The following is a 26,281-nucleotide window of genomic DNA, read 5'->3' on the forward strand; positions in this document are numbered from 1 at the left end:
ATACATAAATATGTTCATAATAGAATTAAAACTTGTATTTCCTGTGGAAAATAAATACGTTTTTCAGTCAGTTATAAGATATCAGCATATTTTCCATCCATATCATGAGTTATGTTGAGCTTTTAACAGGTAAATCGAAAAACCAAATAAGTTTTACACCTTTATATAAACAAGAAACTTTCAAACGTATCAGACATTATTATTTCTGTATTATTGAAACATTCCTAATTATTATATTTTTCTTTCTTCCCATGTCTCATCAGGTATTATGAAAATTACATAAAAATACTTTTGTTTAACAATCTGAAATATATGCACATTTCTTTTAAATGTTGGCGTTTCCATAGAATTTTTATTTTTGGTTTTGCACTTGTAAGTAAAAAATAGTCCTCTGCATTCACAATATAGTACACAAAAGTAATTTTTCTTGTTTTGACATTTTGTACAAAACTGTCTAAAATGAATGAGATGACAGGAGGGGCCGAGGTATTGCCAAATAATCTGAGGTAGTCAAAATCAGATTTGAAAACTATAATTGGACAGTTTCTAGAATCACACTAGGAGGGCTCTAGTGGAATAGTGTCGGGAACTTCTGAGCTTCACCTCCGTGAATACTTGTGTACATCATCTTTGGGCTCTATTCCCCCCAACAAAAGTAAACCATTAAGATTAACAAGCTGAATTGACCAAATATGTAAATACTTTTAATTGAAGTTTAAATAAAATGGAAGAAAGGTAGACGTGGTGCGTTGATAGGTTTCTATCCAAGATGACAAACAGATTCATTTTGGTTTGACTTGAGTTTATTGTGCAAGACTTACCAGGCAAGCATACAGGTTCATGGCAATAAAAAGTTGGTCTGCATGCTGTTCGTCAAAAAGCCAAAGCATCCATGTATATACATTCAAGTTTTCGACACAAATATAGGAAACTGATGACATAAAATGACTAAGTACCACTAATTCTCCAATAATCACTCAAAATAAACCCCCCTCCTAATGTGAATTCATTGCACAGGTAAGTGAGCTATATGATCCATAAATCTTTCCGTTACAAAAATATTTCAATTTGATTCATGAGAACATTTACACAGTGTCTTTTCAGGGGGCAGCAACACTAAAAAGACGCCCTTTTTCCAGCATATCCAGTAACGCGAGTATCATAAATGATGAACCCCAACAAAATTTACGGAATTTGACACAAAACTCTTTGACTTATCAAGAAGAGAATGTACACCACACGAGACGCTTCAAAACACAGATCTGGTGGTTTTAATGACAGAGTCACCTCATAAAAGGACATATCCTTGGTGCATTTTATATAAGCTATAGCTTTATTCACATCCATTTGACATTATACCCATCACCACCTTCACCACTCACTCCAGACGTAAATGTATTGAAAGACAAATCAATAAAATCTAAGAGTTTCAATTATAAAGAGCAAGTAGAATACATGTTCTGTCTAGAAAGGGGACATTTCTCGCTCAAAAAAATAGGAACAGGCAATTTTGGCCTGTTTGTTTTTAACAAATCTCAGTATTTTGAGTTGCCCTCATAAATAAAAACAAGCTTGTTGTAAGAAGTCATATATCTATAGGACTACCGTCTTTGGGCAATACTGTGACAAAATGTAAAAAAAAAATATATATACCCAAAACAACTTCAATACAAATTCTAATTTAGATAGAAAATAGTTAACAGATTTAATATTTCAACTATGTAAAACCCAGCTTCCATTTCTCCTGCAAACCAAACTTTGAATTTAGAGGAATGGCTGTTAAGATCCAAGTACTCATGACACAGACTCCAGGCCACTGAGATCTGAAACAGGTTTTCAATCTGACAGTTACCAAAAAAAACAAAAACAAAAAAAAAAAACCCCCAAGGACTAAACACTTTAAACTAAAAATTGGTTGTACTGAACTCATCCAGTTGTTCACAAACGTGTCCCTTTTAAGTATGGCTGCTGGATGATGCCTGCGATGTGTGTATGGACAAATTATTTATAGCTGCCTAAAGTGTCACTCAGGCCCAAACACAAATGGATGGCCACTGTACCACAGCAGGAAGTGACATCAATATGGATGGTGGTAATACAGAGAGAGAGAGCGAGAGAGAGAGAAATGCAGAGAGCAGATTTGAGTAGTTTCAACCACAACGTTTGTAAATACTCTCAAATCACCAAATTTTTAAGTCGCTACATCTGTATCTTTTGCACAAATGCTCTCTTTAAACACAGAAACAACATAGAGAGAAACTCCCACCTGTCCTACATTAATACAGACTTAGTTTTTGAGTGCATCAGTAATTTTATTACTTTTGTCCAAATCTTTGGATTTTGTTTAACAGAGATTTAAGGCAAGTAATCATTCAGATTTGGACGGCTAGACAGATGGTTTCTTCAATCAGATTGTATCTCCTGCAGTCAGACTCAGGGTGTGTGTCAATGTCATGTAGCCCCATCGGTTCCACTGCCAGAGGTCTGACCCATATTTGTCATGGAGGCTGTTGCGTCCTGGTCCGTTTCCCTGACGCAGATGACTGCATCTCCGCTCACATTAATGAGACACTGAGCCTAAATAAATCAAGGAATGAAACAAATACACAAGATTAAAGCTCAAGGACACAGCGATTCAAGTTTTCCCACATGTAAGGTGACACAATGCATAACAGTGGCAAGTACCTGGTTCTTGTTTGGATTTTCCATGAACACACACTCTTTCATGCTGTAGGACACGACTGCATTGCCACCCAGTGCTGCGACATGAGCTCGAACCATCGCAAACACCTCGGCTATGAACGAATGGAGGAAGCCACTAACACCGCCTTCCTGCAGAGTACAAACAAATACACATAAAGAGAAGGACCATTGAAAAAAATGTACCAGTTTTTCAGTTCGTAGGCATGAAACTTGGTGCAATTTCTCACTCGTACTTCTCGCAATGATGTCGTCTCTCTGATAAAAAACATGTTGATGATCCCAAGGTACTTAATGATGCGTGTCCCGGGGAGGAAGGAGAGCGGCGTCATCTTCACCACGGTTACTGAACTTCCCCCAAACGAGCGACTGGAGCGCAGAGAGCGGGACCGGCCGTCAGGCAGAGGACTGCAGCGCTCCAAAGATGAGACTGCAAAGTTCAGAGGGAGAAAGAGAGGAAGCAGAAGAGCAAAAGAGAGAGAGAGGGGAGGGGGGGGGGGGGGGGGGGGGCAAAAAGGAAATGGAGATACCAGAAAACACTCAAAAATGATGGTACTTTTTTTTTTTTTCCTTTTTTAAAGATATGAGGTTTAAAAGAAAAAAGTGAAATGTACATGCAATACTGCAATCCTTTCAGTGTCTGGACAGCAGGAGTGACACGTGTGCACTTACGTGTCCATATGTTAAGTCTTCTGTGTGTGCCAGGCATATGTGTGAGTCGACATGCAGTGACATGTATGCGTGATGCCAAAACAATCACTTGGAAAGCGTGCACGGTCATGCGTGTCATGCAGCTGAAGCAAACGGACAATTACACAATGTCTGCAGACAGAGGGACAGACCTGGGCACAGCTGTTTACAAGTGCGAGTGCACGAGAGGATATTTCTATCTGTTGGCATTTGTGAAAGAGAGTTGAGACACGGAGAGTGACAAGACAGCTAAATGAGCTGAGCACACGTACACAAGCTGGAGTGTGAAAGATGCTCCCTTTGGCTTACTGCAAATTTACCTGGTGTGGCTTACATCCGTCAATCGAGAGCCCCCCCATTAGCCTGACCGTGCACAGGACGGACAATTGTACTAGCTTTCACAGAAAAGCGCTGCCACCCAATCGCCATGGGACGATTACATGTTGTTGAAAAACAGTTCTGATTTGTAACGTTTTAGCATTCAGACAGGAGCGTCTCAGATCATATAATAATCAGCTTGAATAGATTGGAAAAGGCAAAAGCAGAAGAAAATCAATTCCTGGTAAATCCGTTGAGATCAACACAAGAGGTAGGTGAAAAGTGATGCACTCTGAGTGCAAAGCAAACTTCATGGATTCCATTCGGCTCGGGTCCTTTTTATAGCCAAGCATTTGTTTGCGGATCCCTCTGAGGGGCGGGGCGTCTTTCACACTCGAGCTCAAAAAGCCAGTGCTGGATTTAAAATGCGCCGCCCCCCAGCGGCATGCATGGAGGGATGTGTGAGTGTATGTCAGCGTGTGTGTGTGTCAGCGTGTGCTTGGAGACCGTGTTCTGCATTTGTGGGGATGATCACCAGGATGTGCTAGAGACTGTGTCCTCCTACTTGTCTTAACTGATCCTCGTCTTATGGTGTGAGCTTTCAGCCTAAGCAGCTCTAGCCAGGTGCTGCATCTGTCTGCAAAGGAACCGTAATCAACGGAGGCAGCTGGAGAGAACACACACGAACAAACAAATACACGCACGCACGTGCACACACACACGCACGCACGCACACACACGCACACACACACGCACGCACGCACAGCCCGCACCCGGACATATACAAACGCAACAACAATGACAACAAGAAAAGAAAAAAACACAACAAGACACAAAAAAGAAAAGAAACAGAAGAACAGAAAAGAATAAAACTGGATGAGGTTCGGGAGCGGTGCAGGATAACTCTGTCTGAGACTAAAGGATGAGAAGTCACAACAGGGCAGTGTAGTAGTTTTGGTAGCAGGGTAGGGGGAGATAGTGGAGGAGTTGGTCGCTTACCTCTGGATGAGACGTTGGTACTCTCAAGGGCACCTGCTGGACACACACACACACACACACACACACACACACACACACACACACACACACACACACACACACACACACACACACACACACACACACACACACACACACACACACACACACACACACACACACACACACACACACACACACACACACACACACACACACACACACACACACACACACACACACACACACACACACACACACACACACACACACACACACACACACACAATAAACTACCTTTATATTCGTCAGAAAGCCACAAGGGTTCAATATCAACTGCTTGCTCAGAAGACTAACCCAGCTCTGTTTATTTACCTGGAACCAACATCCCAGTACATCAAAATCCTTTTTCAGGACTTGCTCTCATTGCCTTTGATGCTTCAATGGGACGAAAGCCACTTTGATGCACGTGCACAAGGCCTCAGCTAAACAACGGCACACTGTGTTCTAAGATCACGGCAAAACAAAACACGCGGGGCGACTGCACTTCACTGGTTTATTTACCTGTTCGAACCATTATCAGATGATTTTGGCAGAGCTTTGCAGCAGGGGTGAATAAAGAGACTGTACCTGAGGTGTTAGCGGAGGAGATGGGCAATGGCTGTTAGTCAAGCAGGGCTGAGGGGGCCGTCAAGGGGGTAAGAGTTAAACACGGTTAAAGAATACCTGAGACTTTGGACGGTGGCTGAGCGTTTGACGACGAGTCTGCACACAACTCCAAGGGAAACTGGAGCTGCTCCTCAGTTTCAGTGCAACCTGAAAAAAGATGCACTCAGTTATACAATTCTTCCTAAATACATTTTACTATTAAGAGAAGCCTGATCTTCATCACTACGGAAACAGTTTCAATCTTTTATAGACCTCTGGTAGAACATTTACTCGAGCAACGTATTGTTATTTACCGGCTTTTTGAAAATAGCTTGGAAATGGGTGAAAATTGCAGCAGAGTTAACCTTCATGATATTTCTCCTTTTTATGTTAAAAAAACAACAACAACTAATTGGTTACGTATAATCAATGAAATGCATACAAACAATTAAACATATTTAACATATAAAAGTGTTTACAACAAAAAGCACATGCCAACATCAAACTAAATAAAATCTGATCACAACAAAAAATAAGAACTTATTAAACAGACCTTTGCTGGCTGGTTTCTCAGCTGGCTTGTCTTGAGTCTGATCTCTGTCAAACGTCATGGCGACTGCCGTCACTGCAACCTGGTGGTAGAAATCCTTTTTAAGATGGATTTGAATGCTGACACAGCGTGTGCTTCAATAAAGGGGATGTCCTGAAGTGCTTCACCTGTATGAGTTCTTCCTCTGGAACGGCGACAGTGAAGTTGAGATGACAGAGGCAGCAGGGGATCATAGAGCGCAGCTTGAAGTAAAAACTCTGGAACAAATAGGACAAATTGTGGATTTGTAACATATTTAAAGTGTAGCCATAAACATTAGCAATACAAAGCCTGCAAATTGCACATGAAAGGCGTGGCACTGTAGGGAGCAGTGTATACACATCTCTTACCTTTAGCAGATTCTCACACAGGTCAGTGAAGATCTTATTTAAGCCTTGATTAGTAAGATTGGCATTGCTCAGCCGAAAGACTCTCACTGATGTAAACATCTGAGACACAGAAAGGCAAAAGACAAATAGGACAGTTTGTGGAAATTAATCTTTTTTTTTTTTTGTCTGAGCAGTTTTAATTCGGCACAAAGCTGCTGTTGTACCTGTATTCCTGAAGTCCAGTTATAAATCCCAGGCATGATCTCAGTGTTACAGCTATAGAAACCTAAAACCATGGAAGCAGCAAGAGATCAGAGCAGAGAAATTACTGAAGAGACAAATGACTCGGCATGCAGTGTGTGTAATGATGAGTTACTGCGTGCACATACCTGTAGGAGGAGGTACATCAGTGAGGAGAGAGTGGATGTCTTCCACAGCATCCGTGTCATCAATCTATGGACGAGAGTGTAAATAGTGACTGTCGTTTGTAGAAATAACTGCATTTAACAGCTCCCCCTTTAACAAGCACCTACCAAGAAAAATACCCATAAGCAAAAAAAAACAACAAAAAAACACCTTTTAGCTGTAAAAAATAATATGTTTAAATAAAGACTGTGAGTTAATTGATGGAGTCTGAATGTTTTGTAATAATGTGGTAATTTACCATGTTGTGTTTATATATGAATGGAAACTTTTACTTAACTATCTTTGTTTTCGAATACTTTAAGGAACTCTTTTTAACTGTTGGGGACCTTGTTTTTTATTTCCTCTGTATATACGTATACCAGCGAAATGTCAATAAATTACTCTGTAAAAAGTGTTGATAGATGAGTTGATTTTGTATACTGAGAATATCAATCGTCAAACCCAAGAATCTCTCTAATCTCTCTAACTGCACTGAAGCAAAAGAAAACACTGGTGTTTTTAACTTTACTTAATTGTTTTATTTATCTCTTATTATTTTGAGTCTTCAGATTTTACTGGAACATGTACATTTCCCCGAGGTATGAATAAATCATCCACCTCCCACCCGATCAATATTGACCGACATCCATACACACCTCCAGGACGAAGGCATCCTTTTTGCCGTGGGACAGATCTAGTTCTGACAGTTCGTCTGAGCTTTCCGAGTGTGAACGCAAAAGTCTGGACCGTTGCCTCGGCTCGGGGATCGGAGAACCCACCATTTCCTCTGTCAGCTCCTGCAAACAAGATGACGGCACACGTGAGCAGACGGGACGTTACAGAGAACACCAGACCACCTCCACAGCCCACATCTGCATCTCACATCGGCCGTGACTGTATAGGTAGTAGAACAGCTACGTTAGTAATACTCCACATGCTCTGACACACACACACACACGCACGCACGCACGCACGCACGCACACACGCACGCAGTGTTAACTTCAGAGTGAATCTGGAGAAGTAATGAGTGACACAGACACGCCATAATAATACATAAATGCGAGTGTGGTTGGGCCGAGTGCACAGATACGTTTGTGCCTTGAGAAGTGACTCTGATGTTGGTTACCCCTCACCCTGTTCCAGAAAGTCCCCAGTTAGGAGCTGTTATGCAGTCGTAGTACAGGTGATGTAGTATCATGATTAATATGAGTGAATTATTTGTCATGCTTTTGCTGTGGCTCACAGCTAAAGGTTGACATGCTCAGTACCATGTTTGTGCCGCAGAACACCTCAGGGTCCAGGGCAAATAATTTCTTTAATGATCAAAGAAAGACAAGATGGGTAAGTTTCTCATGATTCACATAGAACAGACTAAATACCTAACAGAAAAGACTGTATATGACGTGTAACAAGATTACCACACAGGTTTTTAACAATAGAAAATCCCAATCCCCCAAATGCATAAATGCATGTGTATGTATAGAATAAACACTGTGTCTAATACACAGTCAGAGTTTTTAAACTGTTGGTCCTATCTGTTTCCAAATGAACAAAATCACAGATCAAATCAATTACAAAACGTATCAGTTTGATTTTCCAAATAAATCTCAACCAAATAATCTCAAAATCACTTCAGTTAAAATAGGCTTGAGACACAGGTAAACCAGAGTGTTGGTCTCCTGAATGACACCCCCACTCACGCAGTGTTACACTCAAAACTAGGCGGAAACTGAAACCTACTCCCATGAACAACCAAGCTCACCTTTCAATTCTTCATAAACAAGTGTTGAGTGTCTCACCGGAGGGTTTATCTGATAGAGCTCTTTGTTCTTGGCTATGGTGTCATTGATCCTTTTCTGAATAGTCAGGATGTGGTGCTCATTGCTGAGGTCACCCGGGGTCTTCCCAGCGATCTGGATGCCTCCAGGCGTGGGCAGGGCTGTCAGGTATACTCCTGTTGCAGACTGTAAACATGCAACCTCAGAACGCAGTTTCACCAAAGAAATTACCCACACATTAAACTGTTTAAAGTGGCCACCTACAGCCAGGCCCAGGAGCATGTTCTCCCCAACGCTGATCTGTATGTGCAAGCCAAAGAGGGCGTTCATGCTCCGCAGCTTCAGTTTATTCATCAACTGAGTGTGCAGCTCATATTCCATGAAAGGCAGCAGGTTGGAGATGGCCGTGGCATTCACTTCTCCCTGGGCTTTCTTCTTCAGACGACACAGTCTAGAACAGATTTAACATTGATATTAAAGTTATGATGACATTCATTGTACTGACCAAAGTGTGCAGTGTGTATCCCTGAGTTCCAGCAAACATGTTAATTATTTTTCTCTGGTAAATTGAGTATTATACATAGTCATTTCTATCTGCATTGATTCATATATATGTTTTCATAGTTTGTCATCTTCTTCATCATTGCTATATTTAACACTATATAAGGATATAATAAAATGCTGATATGAAAACTCACATGGCAGAGGAATATTGTTCAGGTTACATGCCATCAATGGTAAATGTTACCAGTAACATTAGTGTAAGTTAATTACTTCAGTTTTTAAGTAATCCCCCTCAATGTATTTCCATGCTATAGAGTTTACTTTAATAAGTTTTAAATGTGTGACTATAACTTTACATTAAAACCTTTTATGACTGAAATTATATCCAGACTGCCTGAATCAATTTAGGCATACAATTGTCAAGAACTGGAAAATAGGCGAGTCCTTCTGCCCCTTTTTCCAAAATACCTTCAACTTTCATTAATTTGCTGTGTTTGGCACGCTGGTGAACCTTGTATGTGATTTGACTGATGTACTAATGATCTTGGTCCTGCGAAAATTCCAGCGTCGAGGTAATAATAATGTTAGTGATCATTTTCAAAAAGATGTTGAAATGTTAAGATAAAACTAAGAAGTGTGAGTATCAGAGGTGTTTTACCTGGCCTGGATCAGGCAGCCTTTCCCTGTGACAGCTGCTTCTGGTGGGAGATCGATTGTTGTAAAAAGCACATCTGGAACCTTGGAGAAAAAAAAAAAAGAAAGTATTTTATAATCAGGAGATTCAACTATATTTTTAACATGTTAGACAATTTCAGGGAATGATTAACTGAAAATATACCTTTTGCCGTCGACAGTGATAACAGTAGGTGAGCTGGGCAGGAAACGGCATGTTGAGCTCATCGTACGGGATGTGACAGAAGCCGCAGCTCGGTGGCGATGGCTCCTCAAACCTGCCCATTGAGAAGAAGCATACGGTATCATTGTCCGTCGGTCTGAGATGAAAGGGCATTAGAGAATTTAGAGAATGGCGCAGCCTTTGAATTGAACCTATACAAACTTGCACACACGTAAATAACCTGTGGTCGGTGCTTCCTATGTCCAGGCAACCTTCCCGCATGTACCGGGGATTCAGGATGGCTGCTGTGCCAGATGCTGACAGAATACACACCTCCTCACTGTGGTGAGAAAAGACGCAAGATCAAAGGAGAAAGAAAGTAGAACACCAAATTGTCTATTTTCACGCGTGCACTCCATACCAAATGCTTGTGCTCTCACTGTATCCCACAACGGCGTGGCAACCAAGAGCTTTGGCATGAGATTTGATCTCCTGTCGAATCTCCTCCCACCAGGCGTCGCGTGTCTCGGGCTCGTCTGCAAAACAAAACTCTCTAAATCCACCTTCAACAGAACATTTCTGAACTGTGTGCAGTACCTAACAAAACCTCACACTGAAGTCTGACTGAAAGTACACCGACACAAATCACAGATAAAAAGCAAAAGGGGGAGAGGAAAAAAAAAAAAAAAAAAACACCTGAAAATTTCAAACACAGTAAAAGAAAATTAGACAAATCTGCATATGCAGATTTGTGTCTGGACTGTTATCTAATCCAACTACTTTTGACTTTGAGAAAAGAGGCAAACGACAAACAGTGCAGTTTGTGTTTTCTGATGATAACGTGGTAAAGGGCGTGTCAAAGCAAGGCAAATAATTGTTTTGTAAAACAAAGTGACAAAGAAAATGGTGTCATGAGAATCTGAGAATGATGACGAAGGCAAAGTCATGGGTTCGATTAGTTAGAGGTGTGTGTTCTCAGTGGCATTCCTCATCTCTATGTCAACTAAAACAGTTTGTCTCTCTTCTCTTTGTCTCCTTTCAGTCAGCTGCTCAAAGGACACAGAAAAGGCCATTACATATTTTGGCTGTGATGGGATTCAAAAACGGGATGAAAAAGTGTTTCCTCAAAACAATTTAGCCTTCATCATACTTTGGCTAAACCACGGGTGTGTTTCAATAGTCTCATGAGGCTTCTCTATGTTCACAAAAATCACAAAAGGCTAATCGTTAAATGCCAAGTTTATTCTTCCTTATGTTTTAGCTCGAGGTTCCTAACACTAGGAAAGCAACATTAGAGTATTGAGCCGCACCCCATGACTCCCTGGGAGGGGAACATGCTGATGGAGCCCCAGAAAGACAGAAAGAGAGAGGAACTCAACTGCTGTGTCAGAAAAGGAGGAATGAATGAAGAGGAAAAACGATAGGCGATCCAACCGAAAACATGGAAGAATAATGACTGATGGTCCGGCATCAGGCCCACAGAGTGGGTTCCTTTAAACCAGAAGCAGCATGTCATACAGGCACAGGCTCACCAACGTGCACGCTTATGACCATGTGCACGCTCATGGGCTGAGAAGGGCCATATTCATTTACCAGAGTCCATCAAATCTAGAACAGTGTTGAGTAAGAAAACATGTGAGCATTATACTTTCCTTTCCTTTTATCCCTATCATCCTTCCCAACTTCACAGAATTTATCTCAAATGTCACCCACCCTCTCAATCTGCCTTCCATCCATCCATCCATTTCTCCTTTCTCCCAGTATGAATACGGCCCAGTGAGTTAGGAATGCACATGCCCAGTCAGTGGCTCTTTATGTCACAAAGTAAACCTCCTAAACCTCCTCTGGTCTAGACAGGTTTGACCACAATGCCAATTCAGGAAGCGTTAGAAACAGCGCTGGGACAACGTTAGGGAAGAGCTGCAGCTCTTCTGTGCAGCAGGAAGAGCTGGGCGGAGGAGGGGGAGGGGGTAGCCAGGCCAGGCTGGATGGGGTGGGGTGGGGACACGGGACATGCTCAACTCAGCTCAGCACACACTCACACAGATTAGAGAGAGGATGGCAGCTCACTGAACTCATTTGTTTTCAACTGTATGCTTACAGGCTACGTTGTATTTATTTATTTAGCGATACGTGTCAAATCTGTGTTATTCCATTTCAATAGGTAGCAATCATTTAATTTCACTGAGCTGCCATCACTCTATTGGGTGAGAGCAGTAAAAGGGGGGAAATACCTGCAGTGACACTATTCCAGTCTAGCAGTTTGTATGAGCGCGTGTTACCCAAGGCTGGGCCAGAACACACCGTTAGTACAGAAAAGAGAGAAAAAGAAAAGAAGAGACAGTCTAACAAACAAGCACGGCACAACAGCAGCACTCCACAGTCACCACGCAAAGACAGACAGCACTTCACATTCACTGTACAAAGACAAACTAAATTTATGCCTACTAAAACGATCTCAAAGAAGACTGATGAAGAAAAGAGGAGAACAGAGATGAGTAGAAGCGTCGGGCCTATAGCGGCAATTTTTGTTACAGGACCTAAGGAGGAGAGAGGCTATCAAACACTGAAAGACGCATGCAGCAGACGTTTCCGTTTGGGGTATATACTAAATTATAGATTGCCCTGTGGAGCTTCATTTTAAACACACAGTGTTCTCGTTAAAAGTTTTTCTGCCCAATATTGCTGTCAGATGAAGACATATTTTAGTATTTTATGATACCACTTTAAAAATCAATGCAATTTACTTTTTAATTTGTTAGCATTAAGTACTGCTGTTGTGAAAAAACAATCAAACCAAAAAAAAATTGCAATCAGGCTACACAGATAAAAAGAAAACTAAAAACGACAGCCTATCAGGTGCACTTAGGGTTCACGCTTAAGTTTGATCCAATTGGAAGGGGCCTGCATTCCACCGCTGCATTAGTCAGGTCCATTTATGGACGTGTGGACAATCACCGGCACCCTGGTCGTAAACACTGGACTAGTATGCTTGTAAAATAGGCTTTGGTAGGCTTGAGAGTCTGAACAAAGTCCTCAAAACAGACCAAACACTGAACAGGACAGCATTCAAAAGAGCTGAATTGTTTCTGTTTATCTTTAAGTATCAACGCTTTAATTTCTCAATGCATTTCATTGACTGTCAGCAGATTCTTCGCTGGTACAAAAAAAATCCCACTATTGTAATACAATATGCATTATGCTGCATGTTCTCTGTTCACATAAACTGGTCCAGCATAAAACAATAATAGTCCTTCCGTCTCTGTGTGTCTCTATCAAGCAGGGTAAGGACCAGGGAACCACATCATAAGTGTAAATACACCCGTGGAACTTCTATTAATGCCGAAGGTGTGGTTTGAACAGCCAAGTTGCTAAAAAATTATCAATCAATCAATAATTACTTGGTAAACCTACAGTAAAGTTGTTTTTGTATGTGTCAAAGAAGACAATATTTTTGTACTTGATTTTCACTGGAGTCAAAAGTTTTAAAAAAATGTAGATGTCGATATCTCCGAGACAAAGTGCATATGAGCAGAGAACCAAATTGTTCATTAAAGACACAAATGGCCAATCAAGTTGTACAGTAAAAACACGAAGCAGTTTAGATATTCGAAAAAACAAACAATGGTCTTAATTCCATATTGTACCCAATGCTGCGCTTTATTGAAAGACATTACAATTGCGAACACGGCTATTTTCAGACGTTTCCAGTTTAAGTTTGACACAGGGAAAAGTTGTAGAGAAAAGGAACTTTGATCAAAGATTGCAGTCTTTCTGAGGTAGTCCAATTTTCCTTTTCCACTCCTGAAAAAGGGCCATGCTCGTCTTAACCTAGCCCATATTTATCAGCGCTACCATTTTCCTAAACTCTAACGATTTATGATATCCACGCTTTAAGTGAATTTTAAACTGGGAAAGGTTCACTAAATTGCAAATATCTGACCGCAATCAAATCAAATCTGATTAGAAAGTTTATACAGCTGAATAAGAGGAAGCGCAACACAAATTAAAAAAAAAATGCATATGATAACTCAGAGCAGCAGAGCATATTAGCATATACCTTTTATTGCCAACTGCAGCCAACTGCAGCCAACAACATCAAACAACGGAAGTAGCAGGCAACACGTTGGAGCCATGCACCACTTTACCCCCAGAGGGCAGCAGCAGAACACACAGCAACACACCGAAGAGTTTCTACTCATACACACACCTGACACAGCCATTTCCTAAAATTCCTAATCAGCACTAATTACACAAAGCCAAATGGTCAAACCAAGAGGTGAAAGTTGTCAGAACTGTTGTGATACAAGTAATGATTACCTATCCTAACATTCATTTCCAACAAACTGCTGCATGCACAGCAGCAGACTGTCGGTGTGACCGGGAACAGCTTTCACCGACTTTAGGACTCGTATACAACTGAAGTCTTTCAGCACATCGTTTCTAAACAGTGAGATGAATTGGGACTCGGACTGGACGCTGTTAAACTTTGCAACACAAAGAGAATAATGGGTAGCATTGACTAACAGCCAGTTGCAAACAAGACAAAACACCCACAGGACACTGTAGGTCAATGGAGGAACTCACTCATATATTTCACAGGACAATGACCATGATTTACTTGTGTGTGTGCTGAACTCACCAGGGTTGTGTATACGGTCCAGTAATTTTACAGAACGGGCGCTGACCACTCCGCCAACGTGAACCAGAAAACCGGGTGGGAAGGATGTCAAGGTGAAGAAGGGGAACTCCTGCATGTAGAAAACAGCTGCGTCACTTCCATCAAGCAAAGACAGGCACGATTCTATCCTATTGTTTGAATACCTATTGACATTGTCATGAATAAAGACTGAGTTTTGTCCCTTGTTAACTAAACTTATGGTATTTTCAAGGATGTCTGTCTAATGTGACAGTTTGAATTGAAATGTGTTTTATTTGTACACTATTTGAAGAGACTAAAATGTACAGATAATGGATATTGAATATACAGCACTGAGCAAAGGTTTAAGCCATTTGTAATATAATGCTATCGATCCATCATATATGATGAGTAGGAAGAAATCTGAGAGCCCCCAAATTTATTCTGCAGCAGGTGAAAACAACCGCAAACATACAGCCAATGTATGAATTATTTTCCGCATGAAACTTTTCTACAGTACTGCAGTTGTGGCACATAACTATATACAGACTACAATTCCAGAGGCCTCTATAGCTTGTGTTAAAGTTGCAAAACAAATGACATCTACAACAGAGAAATCTGCTGTCCTAACATTAGATCCAGCCTATAGGCAATAAAATATTATCTCCTGTTTCGCCAGTATTTTGCCAAAAACGGATTAATCAAGCACTCCTTCTAGAAAAAAGGAAATACAATGTAGACTAAAATGACAACAGCATCAGGATAAGTGGCGACATGCAGAAAGGGCTGAGTACGATGGCTTCCACCCATGCAAGTCTTACTCCGAGAGATAACCTATTGCTGCATTCCAGACAACACTTTTAAACAAAAAGCTTCAGTATTTTAAATAGATGTCAAGTTTAAGAAGAACATTATGGAACTTTCTTTCTTAACATACAGTGATTCATTCAGTTCCCTGAGCATGCATTCTTTAGATTTGGAGGTGACAGTGAAAGACACAGACAAAGTTGTTTGTAGCAGAGAATCAGTATTCTGGCTTACATGCTTCTCGTTCAATCAACAGGGCAGCTGGCCCTCTGCCGCCAGTCAAACAATGTGATGCAAACTCATGCAAACGCTCACAAGAAGTGCTACACATACATGAAATGCCTGTTTGCATCTTAATATTCATTCTAGGTTGAAGACAGAAAACTCTGAGAGACGCAGCGATCTTCAACCATGCAGGATGGTTTTGTGATGAATGGCTATAGTGGGCAGAAATCAGGCAGAACTATCACTAGTTTCTTCTCCAGTGCTTTTACAAATGGAAGAAAGCTGTTTATTTGACTGATGAATCCTCCCACTTAGAGCCAGAAGGCAAAGATGAATGGATGAAGTAAGTGCGCTCATTCCTGCCGATTACACAGGCTCAAAAAAAGGACAGAGGTTTTCAACATGGGTATCAAGAAGACTCACATACAGTCACACACCCCTTCAAGCTTGAAGGGAAAACAACTCCTAGCCTCCGGCCCTCCGCCGAACATGTCTGTGGCTGTTTCAGGGAGGGGTGGGTACCGAGCAAAACAAACAGGCTTCACACAAGGACCCATTGCCATGTTAGGAGTTGAATAAGACTAGGTGGTGGCCATCAGCTTGGTCAAGGTTAGAGGGGAAAGGTGGAGAGAAAGAAAGAGAGAGAAAAAAGTGCCACACAGATGGGACATACCCTGGCGTTTAAAAATAACCCAGAGGAAGACGCTCCCTGAGTAGCACAAGTGGTCAAGAGGACAGAGAGAAGGAACGTTACTTGGTCTTAAACGAACCTATACCCATCAAACACTTACATCTGGTCAGTGTATGTTAGAACTCTTTCACATGCAACAATGTGAAAAGCAGTGTGTGATCCCTCACGTAGAACTATCGGGATGCTCATCGGACACTCGAACTGCATCTTAGAGCAAAGCCTTTTAAAACGCTATGCTGACTTCAGAATTGATAGCACATTTGAGGTTCATATTTCTGCATGAAGGCTGAACTAGTGAATACACGTATGTGTCAGGCATGTGTTTTCAGTGTTACCGTACCCGCTGCTCAAGAGCAGTCTGAGTCTGCTGCCGTAGCAGAGTCTTCAGGGGCCCCGCCTCCTTCCCAGCACTGCCCCCGCTGCCCATTCCTGATGACAGAAGAGATCGCAGTGTCAATTTTAATACACAGGTCTATCAAATGGCCTTGCTCGTTGTAAGTGTAGATTACTGCATCACAATGTTTGTTATTTTCACAAATCCAGTGAATTTAGTGTCCGTTACCTCCCAGAACAACTTACTTCAGAAAACAGCAAAACAATCGCCTCATCCTAACGTTTGCCTTCTCTAACCATGTTTTTAGGTGCAGACACACATCACACCACATGCTGGGGCAGGAGAATCCAGAGGAGGACCGGTAGTGTTGTCACATTTGGCTCTGGGCAGTTCGACCACACATGCTGAGTTAATGTTTTTGCTAACACCCGTCAGGATGATCTGAGTGTGAACTGTGCTCCTGTTGACCCGATACGCAGCTGTGCCGCCAAACACCTCACTGATACAAGACTGGGTTACTTGATGACACACAGCAGTCCTACTATACCGGAGGCTGCCAGCAGCAGGTCCTCAGTGAAGGACACGCTCTTTCTCAGCAAGGCAGAGTCTGAGCGGGTGGAGGAGGGAGGGGGCGGGGTGGTTGCTCTGGGGGCAGAGCCGTGACCACAGACCACAGAGCCAGAACCCGGGAGGGACAAAGTGTCTGTGGAGAGGGTGGGGGAGCTGGGGCAGAGAAAGATCCCAGGCCTGCGTCTCACTGGCTGGGGCCCCTCTGTCCAGCAGAAAAACAGAATGGTGCACAGAGGAAAAACACATGTACTGAGAATCGACAGAAAGCCATGAGGATGACGGGCAAAATCGCAACAACCAAAGAGGAGAGGGGATGTAGAAAAGCGTATGAAAGGGAAAAAGTGATGAAGTATGCAACGTAGTAATGCAGTGATTATTTTACTGGAAGATTCATCTCAACTTTCTTTGATACGTCTTTTTTATTGATACTCCTTGTTTGTTTTGCCGTACAGTATTCTATGTCCCCCCTGGCCAGAGGTCAATGGCCTTTTCTTGGTTATTGCTCTCAAACCAATTGAACAAGCATGTGCTGATGCGGTAGCATTGCCTGCGGAGTTGCCCGGCCTTGACTTGTTCTGCTAATTCCCTGAACATATTAATAAATGTGAATTTACAATCTGAGGCAAGAGCCAACCACAAGCAGCAGCTCCCTTCAGGTTTATCTGTAAGCCGTGCTCACTCATATTAGCAGTGACATGACAGACAGGATATTTTTCATCTTGTTTGTGCTCAGATTGCTAATAGCAAAGTAGCACACTGTGCTTGTGTCAAATATTGTAGCAGTGGGTGAAGAATTGATCATTAATAACGTTTTGCATTCACTCCACTTGTCGAAAGGGTCAAGGAATGAATTAGTGACTTATTCTTTTGAAATTGCATTCACTGAAGAAGTGGAGTTATCATGAGTGAAGTTAAGCTTCACTTTACATGATTCGTTATGCACTGTGACCTCTCTTCTTCGCTGAGTGTGATGACCTCTCCATTTGTACATTTCTGCGAAAAGAACCCTTGCACAATAAGATACATCAACAAGTTAGAAAGTGTTAACTGAATGACAATAAGCACATCCAAATTTGATATCCGAAAATCTAGTCATACTTTGTTTTGGTAGTCATTCCTAGCCGATACTTTAAGATAATGAGGTAGCTGCCAATATGTTACTGATGCACATACGATCCAGTCCTATGTTTGTCATTAAGACGATCTTCATTTTTGCGTTTCTTTCTCATTGTGTGTATGTATAAACAATCTAGCTCTCAACTAAACAGAACTCACAGGCTAAAATAACATTACATGGAAATGATGAAGTCATTCCAAAGAGGGTAAGATATTTAAATTTGAGAAAAAAGAAAGATCACTGGTAGTTTACTTCCAATGTGGAAGAAACTAATCAGAAGCAGGAGAAATGTCTCATTCCAAATGAAGATAAGGGATGTGGTGCGAGAAGGAAGGATAGTTCAGACAAAATTAAAGAAACGGGAGGCTACATTAACAGATGATGAAGTTAAACAGAGCAGAGGAGGAAACATGAACAAGAAAGGCAAAAGGGTGGAACGAGAGAAAAGCGGATGTTGAGTGGGGGATTGCTGGTCCATATTTGAAGGCGTTGTTCAGCAGCGGCGTCGTAAATGTCCTTCAGGCACTAGATTGTACTGATGTGTGCTCAAGTTGTTCTTGGGCAGAGTTTAACCAAACTTACCATTTCTTCAATAATTAACCATAATGGCTGCTAATGAAGATGTGACCTTAGATCCACAACAGTTCCCATGAGACACAGTGCTTCTACTACTACTACAACATCAGGGGGGACGGTAAATCACAACGGTCTGGTGCTTTTTCACACAAGTCAAGTGCAAAATACTTGTAGTTTTTAGATGAAATGTGTGAAAAAGAAAACACACCAGGCCACTGAGGACAGGTGAGGAACAAAGCATGACTAAATAGTTAGAATACAAATTGCAGAATTTTAAACATGAAAATGTAAAATAATTTAATGAACAAAATGTTTTTTTAAAGAGAAAAAAAAAAAGACCATCACAGTAGCACCACAATGAAGTGTGGGAGAAGGGAGTGATGAGAGTGGGGAAAAGGGGACGGGGCCAAGTATTCTTACCCGTCTTGGGCGTCAAACTGAGGTCTGTGTCTGATGATGAGGACTGGCGGCTGCATGGCTTGGAGGGAGAGAAGGGGGGAGGAGAGGAGGAGGAGGTGGGGAGGGCTCTGAAAGGGGTGGGCGGGCCGGAGGACGAGGGCAGATCCTCACCAAATACCGGCCTGCCAGGAGAACATGACACATACACGCACACATGTCAGTCGCCACCACAACCTCCCAGTGTGTGTGTGTGTGTGTGTGTGTGTGTGTGTGTGTGTGTGTGTGTGTGTGTGTGAGTGTGTGTGTGGGAGTGGGTCGACGACGTCGTTCAGTGGTCGGGGGACTTTTTAATGTGCGATTTGTCCGCTATGGGTGAGGTGCTTCTCGGGTGCTATGGATGGCTGGACAACGAAAAATAAGGCAGGCGTGAAAAGCAAAAAGTAAAGACAAAGAAAAAGCACAAGCACACGCACACACAACTGGAACTAAAGAAAGCAACACAGCAAAACACAAAAAAGGTCAGATTCAACAGAGGGAGGCAGGCGGAAGCACGTGTCCCAGTAGAGTGAAGCAAAGGTCAGGTAACTGTAGGGAGATCACAGGCCCTTCCTCAGAAATGCACACAGCTGCAGCTGGGGAAACCCTGACTGCCCATCCCAGAAAAATAGGCAAAAGACAAGTGGAGGAATTTTAACCTTTTTGTCCCCCCCCCCCCCCAGAGTTGCTTGTTGCTGTGTGGCTATCATTCTTCTTTGCCTGGGTGCTTCTGTATCCATTACGGCTGAAACGTTGCTTTGTGGGCTATAATTCTCTCCATGAACCAAATATAATTCACGGTTTCTCAAAAAACATCACCATCATCTCTTTGCGTTTGAAAAATTTCGCTTTCTCCTGCACTAATTCCCTTCCCTGCCTCTGCGTACCAGTGAAGATGAGTGTGGGGACAGAGACAGAGAAGTTCTGGGACAGTCTCTGGGAGCTGCAGGCCGAATGCACAGGGCTGTTGTGGGTGGAGCGGCATCCGTGGGCAAGGGGAGACCTGGGCCAGTCAGCACACAGAGAGAGAGAGAGAAAGAGAGAGAACGAGAGAAAGGGGAGAGATAAAGAGAGAGAGAGAGGAAGACGCGGGACCAATTTGGACACACGCAGTGAGAAACATCACCAATCCAAATGTAGGCAGAGAAGGAGAAAAAGATGCACACAAGAACCAAGACAACACGACATTGCAGTACAGTGAAAAAGGAGACAAAAAAGAAAGAGCAGCAAAAAGAGGGGTGGTTTTTTTCACTCGTTCTTTTTGCCCCATTAAGCCATTTAAAGTCATGTGAAAGCCACAGGAAACTCGGAACATAAGCGTCACCTCACACACAGATCAGGGATGCAAACATCAGAAAATGGAGACAAAGGCTCAAACAAGCACAATAATAAGTCGTCATAGAGAGTCTGGTCCGGATACAGAGTTTAAAAAATAGATCCTTGGTTAAAAAAAAAAAAGATTCCATTATGACAAAAGGAATAACTGATTTAAAGTAAACCGCAAAATAAACGTATTCTTTTATACGTAGTAAAGCCAAGTTAGTTCTGTGAAAGTCAAAAGAATACAAATGTCAGCTCAATATGCAAGGTGATGAAACAATACTTTAGCCAAGATTGAACGAACAATGCTTAATTCTAACATGTGCCATCTGCACCCTAGTAAGTGTTAGGAAAAGTATTATTGAAACAGTATTACGCAAGATCAATATTTCAGTTTCAAATAAAAATTATAATTTATTTTTTCCAAGTTTAGATAAACAACGTTTTGATTTCCGTTTCTTGCCCAATGAATCAGTGCATTTCAGAAAGTATGGTTTGTAGCTGCCATGAAAAGATTGGCCACATAAAATCGCTGTAGAATTGTCAAAAACTGCATTGAGTGAGTGCCTGTGATGGTTCTTTTTATCTTAATGTGACTGTGTGACACACTGGTGAAGACAGTCTCTGATCAGACGATTGTAATGCAGAAGTCCTGAGAGCCACTATTCTTTGCTTTCCAGTAGGTTTTGAACTCCTTAGACATTATAAAACAGTCTAGGTGTTACAGTTAATAAAAGTACACAGGCCAAATCAGATCAGTAGCAACTGGCTGGGAATATAAAGGTTAAAGTTGTCTGCAAATAGAACAAGATATGAAAATATAGCGGCAATGACGCCTACAGAAATTGTGCTGTATATCTTCCCTCTGACCCATTACATGACTGCAAAATTTAGTGTATGACGAGTCAATAAAAATAAATAAATAAATCCAGGTTTTCCCACTTCTGGAAAAAGATTTTTCACCAAAAGATGTTTACATCCCGATCTCGTTTACACACACACACACACACACACACACACACACACACACACACACACACACACACACACACACACACACACACACACACACACACACACACACACACACACACACACACACACACACACACACACACACACACACACACACACACACACACACACACACACAGAGAAATATGTTTCAGAAATGCAAAAAAAGAGGCACACATGCACTCAACCGTAGTTATGCTTACACGAAATGCATATTTATCATACCAAGCACAGGGAACAGCAAGACAAAGTGAGACGTTAGAGGCAGAGTCGAACACGTGTGTGCTAGATACTCACTAAAAGACGCAGCACTAGAACATGCAGTGGCAGAGCAGAAAGCCATGCAAGAGGGGTCTAAAAGAACAGACAAGGGAGGAGGGGGGGGTTGAGGATGACTGTGTGTGTACTGTACATGTGTGTGTCTCAGGTTATGTCGTGTGCTGTTAGTTTTCTGATGCAATACACGAGACACAAACTACGAGGAGCAATTATCGATACTGAGACACACACAGGGGGTAACTGATAAGACTGGGCACAAACTCATATACAGTACATTCTGCTCATACACGCCCCCTCTCATGCACACACGGATTTGACAGTCGTTGCTCATTCTTACAAACTAGTTCTGCAGTGAAACTTGCACAGGAGGAAAAAAAACCAAAACTGTCCATGCTTGTGTTGTTGCTTCATACTCACTCCTTTCCGTCCTTTGAAGGAGAATTGCAGGCGTTAGAAGCAGGGGCTGTGTTCGGGTGCGTGTGTGTGTTCGTGTTGGGTGCAGATCCAGAGCTGATTTTGTCGAGTGTGCAGGCGGTTCCAATGGCCCGAACCACCAGGCCTGACTCTCCCTCCAGGTCAAAACACTGCAAGTAGCCCACCACTGCATTCCCACCCATCTCCAGTACCTTCAGCCCTATTTTCCTCTGTAGTTCCCCTGGAGAGAGAGCGCAAAAGCCACGTTAACAAGACACAACAACGGAGCGATCAGAATCCCTGTACATTAAATGAAATTTGGAAGAATTTGAATATTCTTACCAGACATAAGAGAAATTAGTCTCTGACGAGCCTCATTGGAGGCTCGGGGAGTTCTAATACGGTCGATCCACTGATACTCCGGATCTTCATTCACCACGAGTTCCTCCACAAACCCATGCACCATTGCTGCCCGGTAGCACCTTGGTATGGACGTTGCTGTCGTGAACAATTAAACAGCAACCACACAGTGGATGGAGTTACTACCAAATATCTCCTCAACGCTATTTCCAGTTTTGAGCAATTTTCTTTCGCATCAGTTCCAGAGTTATAAATTCAATCAGAATTCAAGGTTGTCTGTTGTTGCACTCTTTATAAGGCTACATCGGACTTGGATTAAGAACTAACACAGCGCAATTACATTATCCTTAAATCTTGGATTTTTAATCCATTGCTTTGTGATGAACATAATAAAACCTATTTAAATGTGAAATAAAAATAAAGTCAGACATACTGCAGAAAAACTTGACTCCACATGATGACTGTCTGAAGCGATTTAAATCATTGAAGAGTTCCACTTTCACAAGAACATTGATCTCCCCACGAATACCTGTTGACAAATAATACAGCGGAAAACAATGAAGGAAGGAATGACAATGTCAAAAAAAGTTGGAATTATCATGGTTAGATTAGTTAAGTCTTGTACCGTGGATCGTATCGTAGATGGGAAACCAGCCAGAGATGACAGAAGCAGCCTCATTGCACAGCAGCGGGTCAATGTCAATGTAGACTTTGCCGATAGCATCGTTAGCACTGTAAGTGTCATGGTCCAATACTGTAATCTGCAAAGGTTCATCCTGCAAGTCCTCATCATCAACCTATACGGGAAAAAATTAGAAAGAACAAATAAAAAAAACCCACTCTTGTTAGAGAAAGGAGAAATAGTGACGCCACTGGCACTTTTTTTTTTATTGCACTATGTTATATAATTATAATAACTATAACAACAGCACTGCACAGTCTTCTTACCTCAAATTTGAACCATTCTGAATTCCACTGTGGATTGAGAGATTTTGGACAGACATCCGTTTTGAAGGTTGTGTTTCCAAATTTCACCTGAGAAGAAAAGACGATATCCTAAATGATTAGATTACCATTCATTTCCCACATATGGAGAGTGGGGTGATTTATCTCATATCAACGGCTCAACTGAGCCAAAAAGGCTTGATAGGACTCTATATATTGTATATAAATGACCTCTTGTTAAAAACAGCGAAATTACATGAATATTCAACACATTCTATGAGTTTCATGAGTTGCAAGCTGAACTTACAAATCAAACAAAAAGGCCTTAAACACCCCCATTGTGTGTCATTAATCTCAACTAAGTAAATGTTAGTTGAGAAACCTGACATAAAAAATAAAGATTACAAGAAAATGTAACTTTTTTATTATATTCTGATTTTTAAATATACTTTTAGAAGGTTTCAAAAGACAACTTAATAACTGCTTGGAGAAGTTTTGCCATAAAACTAAAGGTTTAATGGTTTATTGTTTGTAATACATTACCCAATAACATGAACATGAAGTGTATTCGAAAAAAAACCCTAGTCTGCAGTCCACCATGAGCCGTAAAAGGGACATCATCTGACCCAGTTCTCTCCTGATATATTGGTGTTTTTTACAACAGTGAATGGATTGACTGAAAGTGCTGCCCTCACCCACCTCCACAAAAGCATCCGTCAGGTCACTGGCTCTGTCCATCACGGGCAAGTGGCGCCCTGCCACTATTTTGGCCTTCAGTTTCCCAGGCATGTTTCAACTTGAAGTCGATCTGAAGATAAATACCAGAAAGCCATGAAGGTACCGGCAGCTTCCAGAGTTCTAAGTCGCCCGGTCAGTGCTGCTGTCACGGTTCACACTGAGGAGAGGCCATGTGTTGTTGACAGTCCCCTCCCCGTGTTTACAAGCGCTTTAGCGAGCACGCTAACTTCCCCCTGCTAAACTGGAAATGAGATCTTATCGCCGCCGGAGCTCATGAAACCGAGGAGAATATATTTAGCCCGCGTTTGTAAACACGACAGCGGCTATCAGTTAGCCCGGGTGTGCTAGCGAAGCAAAGCTAGCTGGAAAAGCCACTTAAGTTAACTGCATTGCAGTCAAAATCTCTTTAGCTCCAGTTACCTGATCCGCCATGTTTTTACAAATCAGGCATCGAAGCCACCACCTAAGGGACATCAAGAGCAGCCCCGAGTTCACACAGCTTTACCCTTACCAGTGTTATAATATGGAAAGGCAGCTGTCAACGCGGCTGGAGGCTCGTTTTACTCCGACATAATTGCTGACAGCCCGCCGATCTTCTGACCTCCGTGCCTCTCCCATACCACGAGACGCTGGTTCACGCTCCAACACACGGGAAAAGTGTTGCCTAGGTCGACAGAAAACGCCTCATTGTACGATAGTACAGACACGGTTACACGTGTACGAGTGACAACGTCCACCTATCAAGTCGCTCCAGGAGCGCGCGGTCAGCGCGTCAAGGCGAGGGCTGGCGTGACAACGATGAAACCGATGATGAATGAGATGTCAGGGGTTACACTGTGCTGCCTTCAGGGACTCCTCGGAAAGTGGGCATTTCATTCAAACATCACATGCACAGCATGCACTGATTCTCATCCACGCATCAAATGGATGGACACATTTACAAATTAGGTTTGTTTAAGCACGCACATTGGCGAGCTTTAAATAAATAAACGTGTAAAAAAAAGCAACAAGGAGATTTTGTTTTTGTCTATTGTGCTGCATTTCACATGTGCAAATTGCACGCACTTCACGTCTTCCATCACAGTGGTCCTTAAAGGCATCTTTCAATTGTGTGCGCATGCGTAGTGATGATTTTCTTCTGCTTCGTCTTCTTCTTCTTCTTCGTCTTCTTCTTCTTCTTTTTGGCGGACTGGATGCCTTTCGACACATTGCTGCCTCTCGCAGGTTTTCCCTAAAATCGCTTTGAGTTGATTCAATATCAATCCATTCGTTAAGCAGTCCTGTTGATTATATGCAATTAACTACGGGTCTTGTCCTTGCATCTGGTCCTCAGACGGATTCAGCTTATGTCGTAAAGTTATTGATTATATTCCAGTGTCCAGAACTGCTGTGTATAAGTGTTCCCTTTGCCTCTCTTAAAGGGTACACTCCATGAGTACATGTTTGACTGTCTGCTCCTTATTGCAATCTTTAATATCACAGGCTTTAATATCAATATTTCCGTTAAGGGCTAATTTAGCCAACTTATCTGGCTCATTGCCTTAAACCCCAACATGGGCAGGCCCCCATAGAAAACCCATCAATCCTCCAGTCCTTTCAATTTTATACAACAGAATTAATAACTCAACAACCAGATCTGGCCCAGTTATGCCTTTTCAATGTCTTTAACACAGAGGGTGAGTCTGAACATTGGACTCTACTTGGCGGGACCTCCTCCCCCCAATGAAGCACCCATAGGATTGGTGCTAATTCTATTGTATAAACAGAAACCCCCTCAGTCAGTCGGACGAGTTTTACAATTTCAAGTTCAGGGATATGAAAGAAAAAAAATGTAAAAAAAAATGTGTGTGTGGATCTTGGGCCCTGTCAGTATAAATCTGGCGATGACTATTTCACTGGTTTTCTAGCCTTATCTTGTGGTGTTGGCAGAATCCATGGTGGTAGAACTACTTCAACACGGCTGGTTGCCTCCAGGACCTGAGTTTGAAACCTCTGGTTTAGAGTTTCCTGCATTTGTTTTGATAGTGTTTTTTGGGCACTTA

The 26,281-nt window shown here is 42.1% G+C and overlaps 1 protein-coding gene across 13 annotated transcripts; it reads right to left on the minus strand.

Moving 5' to 3' along the window:
* Nucleotides 1-789: 789 nt before the first annotated feature.
* c2cd5 (C2 calcium dependent domain containing 5) lies at nt 790-25,084 on the minus strand. 13 transcript variants are annotated; one of them, XM_080475233.1, is made up of 29 exons: nt 24,751-25,084; nt 24,201-24,309; nt 23,505-23,591; nt 23,182-23,353; nt 22,990-23,085; nt 22,539-22,694; nt 22,200-22,437; nt 19,155-19,315; nt 16,478-16,566; nt 14,418-14,526; nt 10,197-10,311; nt 10,017-10,115; nt 9,779-9,890; nt 9,599-9,678; nt 8,701-8,887; nt 8,458-8,622; nt 7,927-7,971; nt 7,314-7,454; nt 6,642-6,705; nt 6,477-6,538; nt 6,274-6,372; nt 6,052-6,141; nt 5,888-5,966; nt 5,413-5,502; nt 4,708-4,740; nt 4,274-4,375; nt 2,937-3,130; nt 2,686-2,832; nt 790-2,577 (listed from the first exon to the last, which is right to left on the minus strand). In XM_080475233.1, the coding sequence occupies exons 2-29, from the start codon at nt 24,288-24,290 to the stop codon at nt 2,452-2,454; spliced, it is 3,228 nt and encodes a 1,075-aa protein (XP_080331359.1). In that variant the 5' UTR covers nt 24,291-24,309; nt 24,751-25,084; the 3' UTR covers nt 790-2,451. The 13 variants fall into 13 exon arrangements, with proteins under 13 accessions (XP_080331359.1, XP_080331353.1, XP_080331354.1 ...); XM_080475227.1 differs by lacking the exon at nt 7,927-7,971 and having other exon boundaries at nt 4,708-4,743; XM_080475228.1 differs by having other exon boundaries at nt 9,779-10,115.
* Nucleotides 25,085-26,281: the final 1,197 nt, after the last annotated feature.

The sequence above is a fragment of the Lipophrys pholis genome, assembly GCF_963383615.2.
Source record: "Lipophrys pholis genome assembly, chromosome: 11".
NCBI lineage: Eukaryota > Metazoa > Chordata > Actinopteri > Blenniiformes > Blenniidae > Lipophrys > Lipophrys pholis.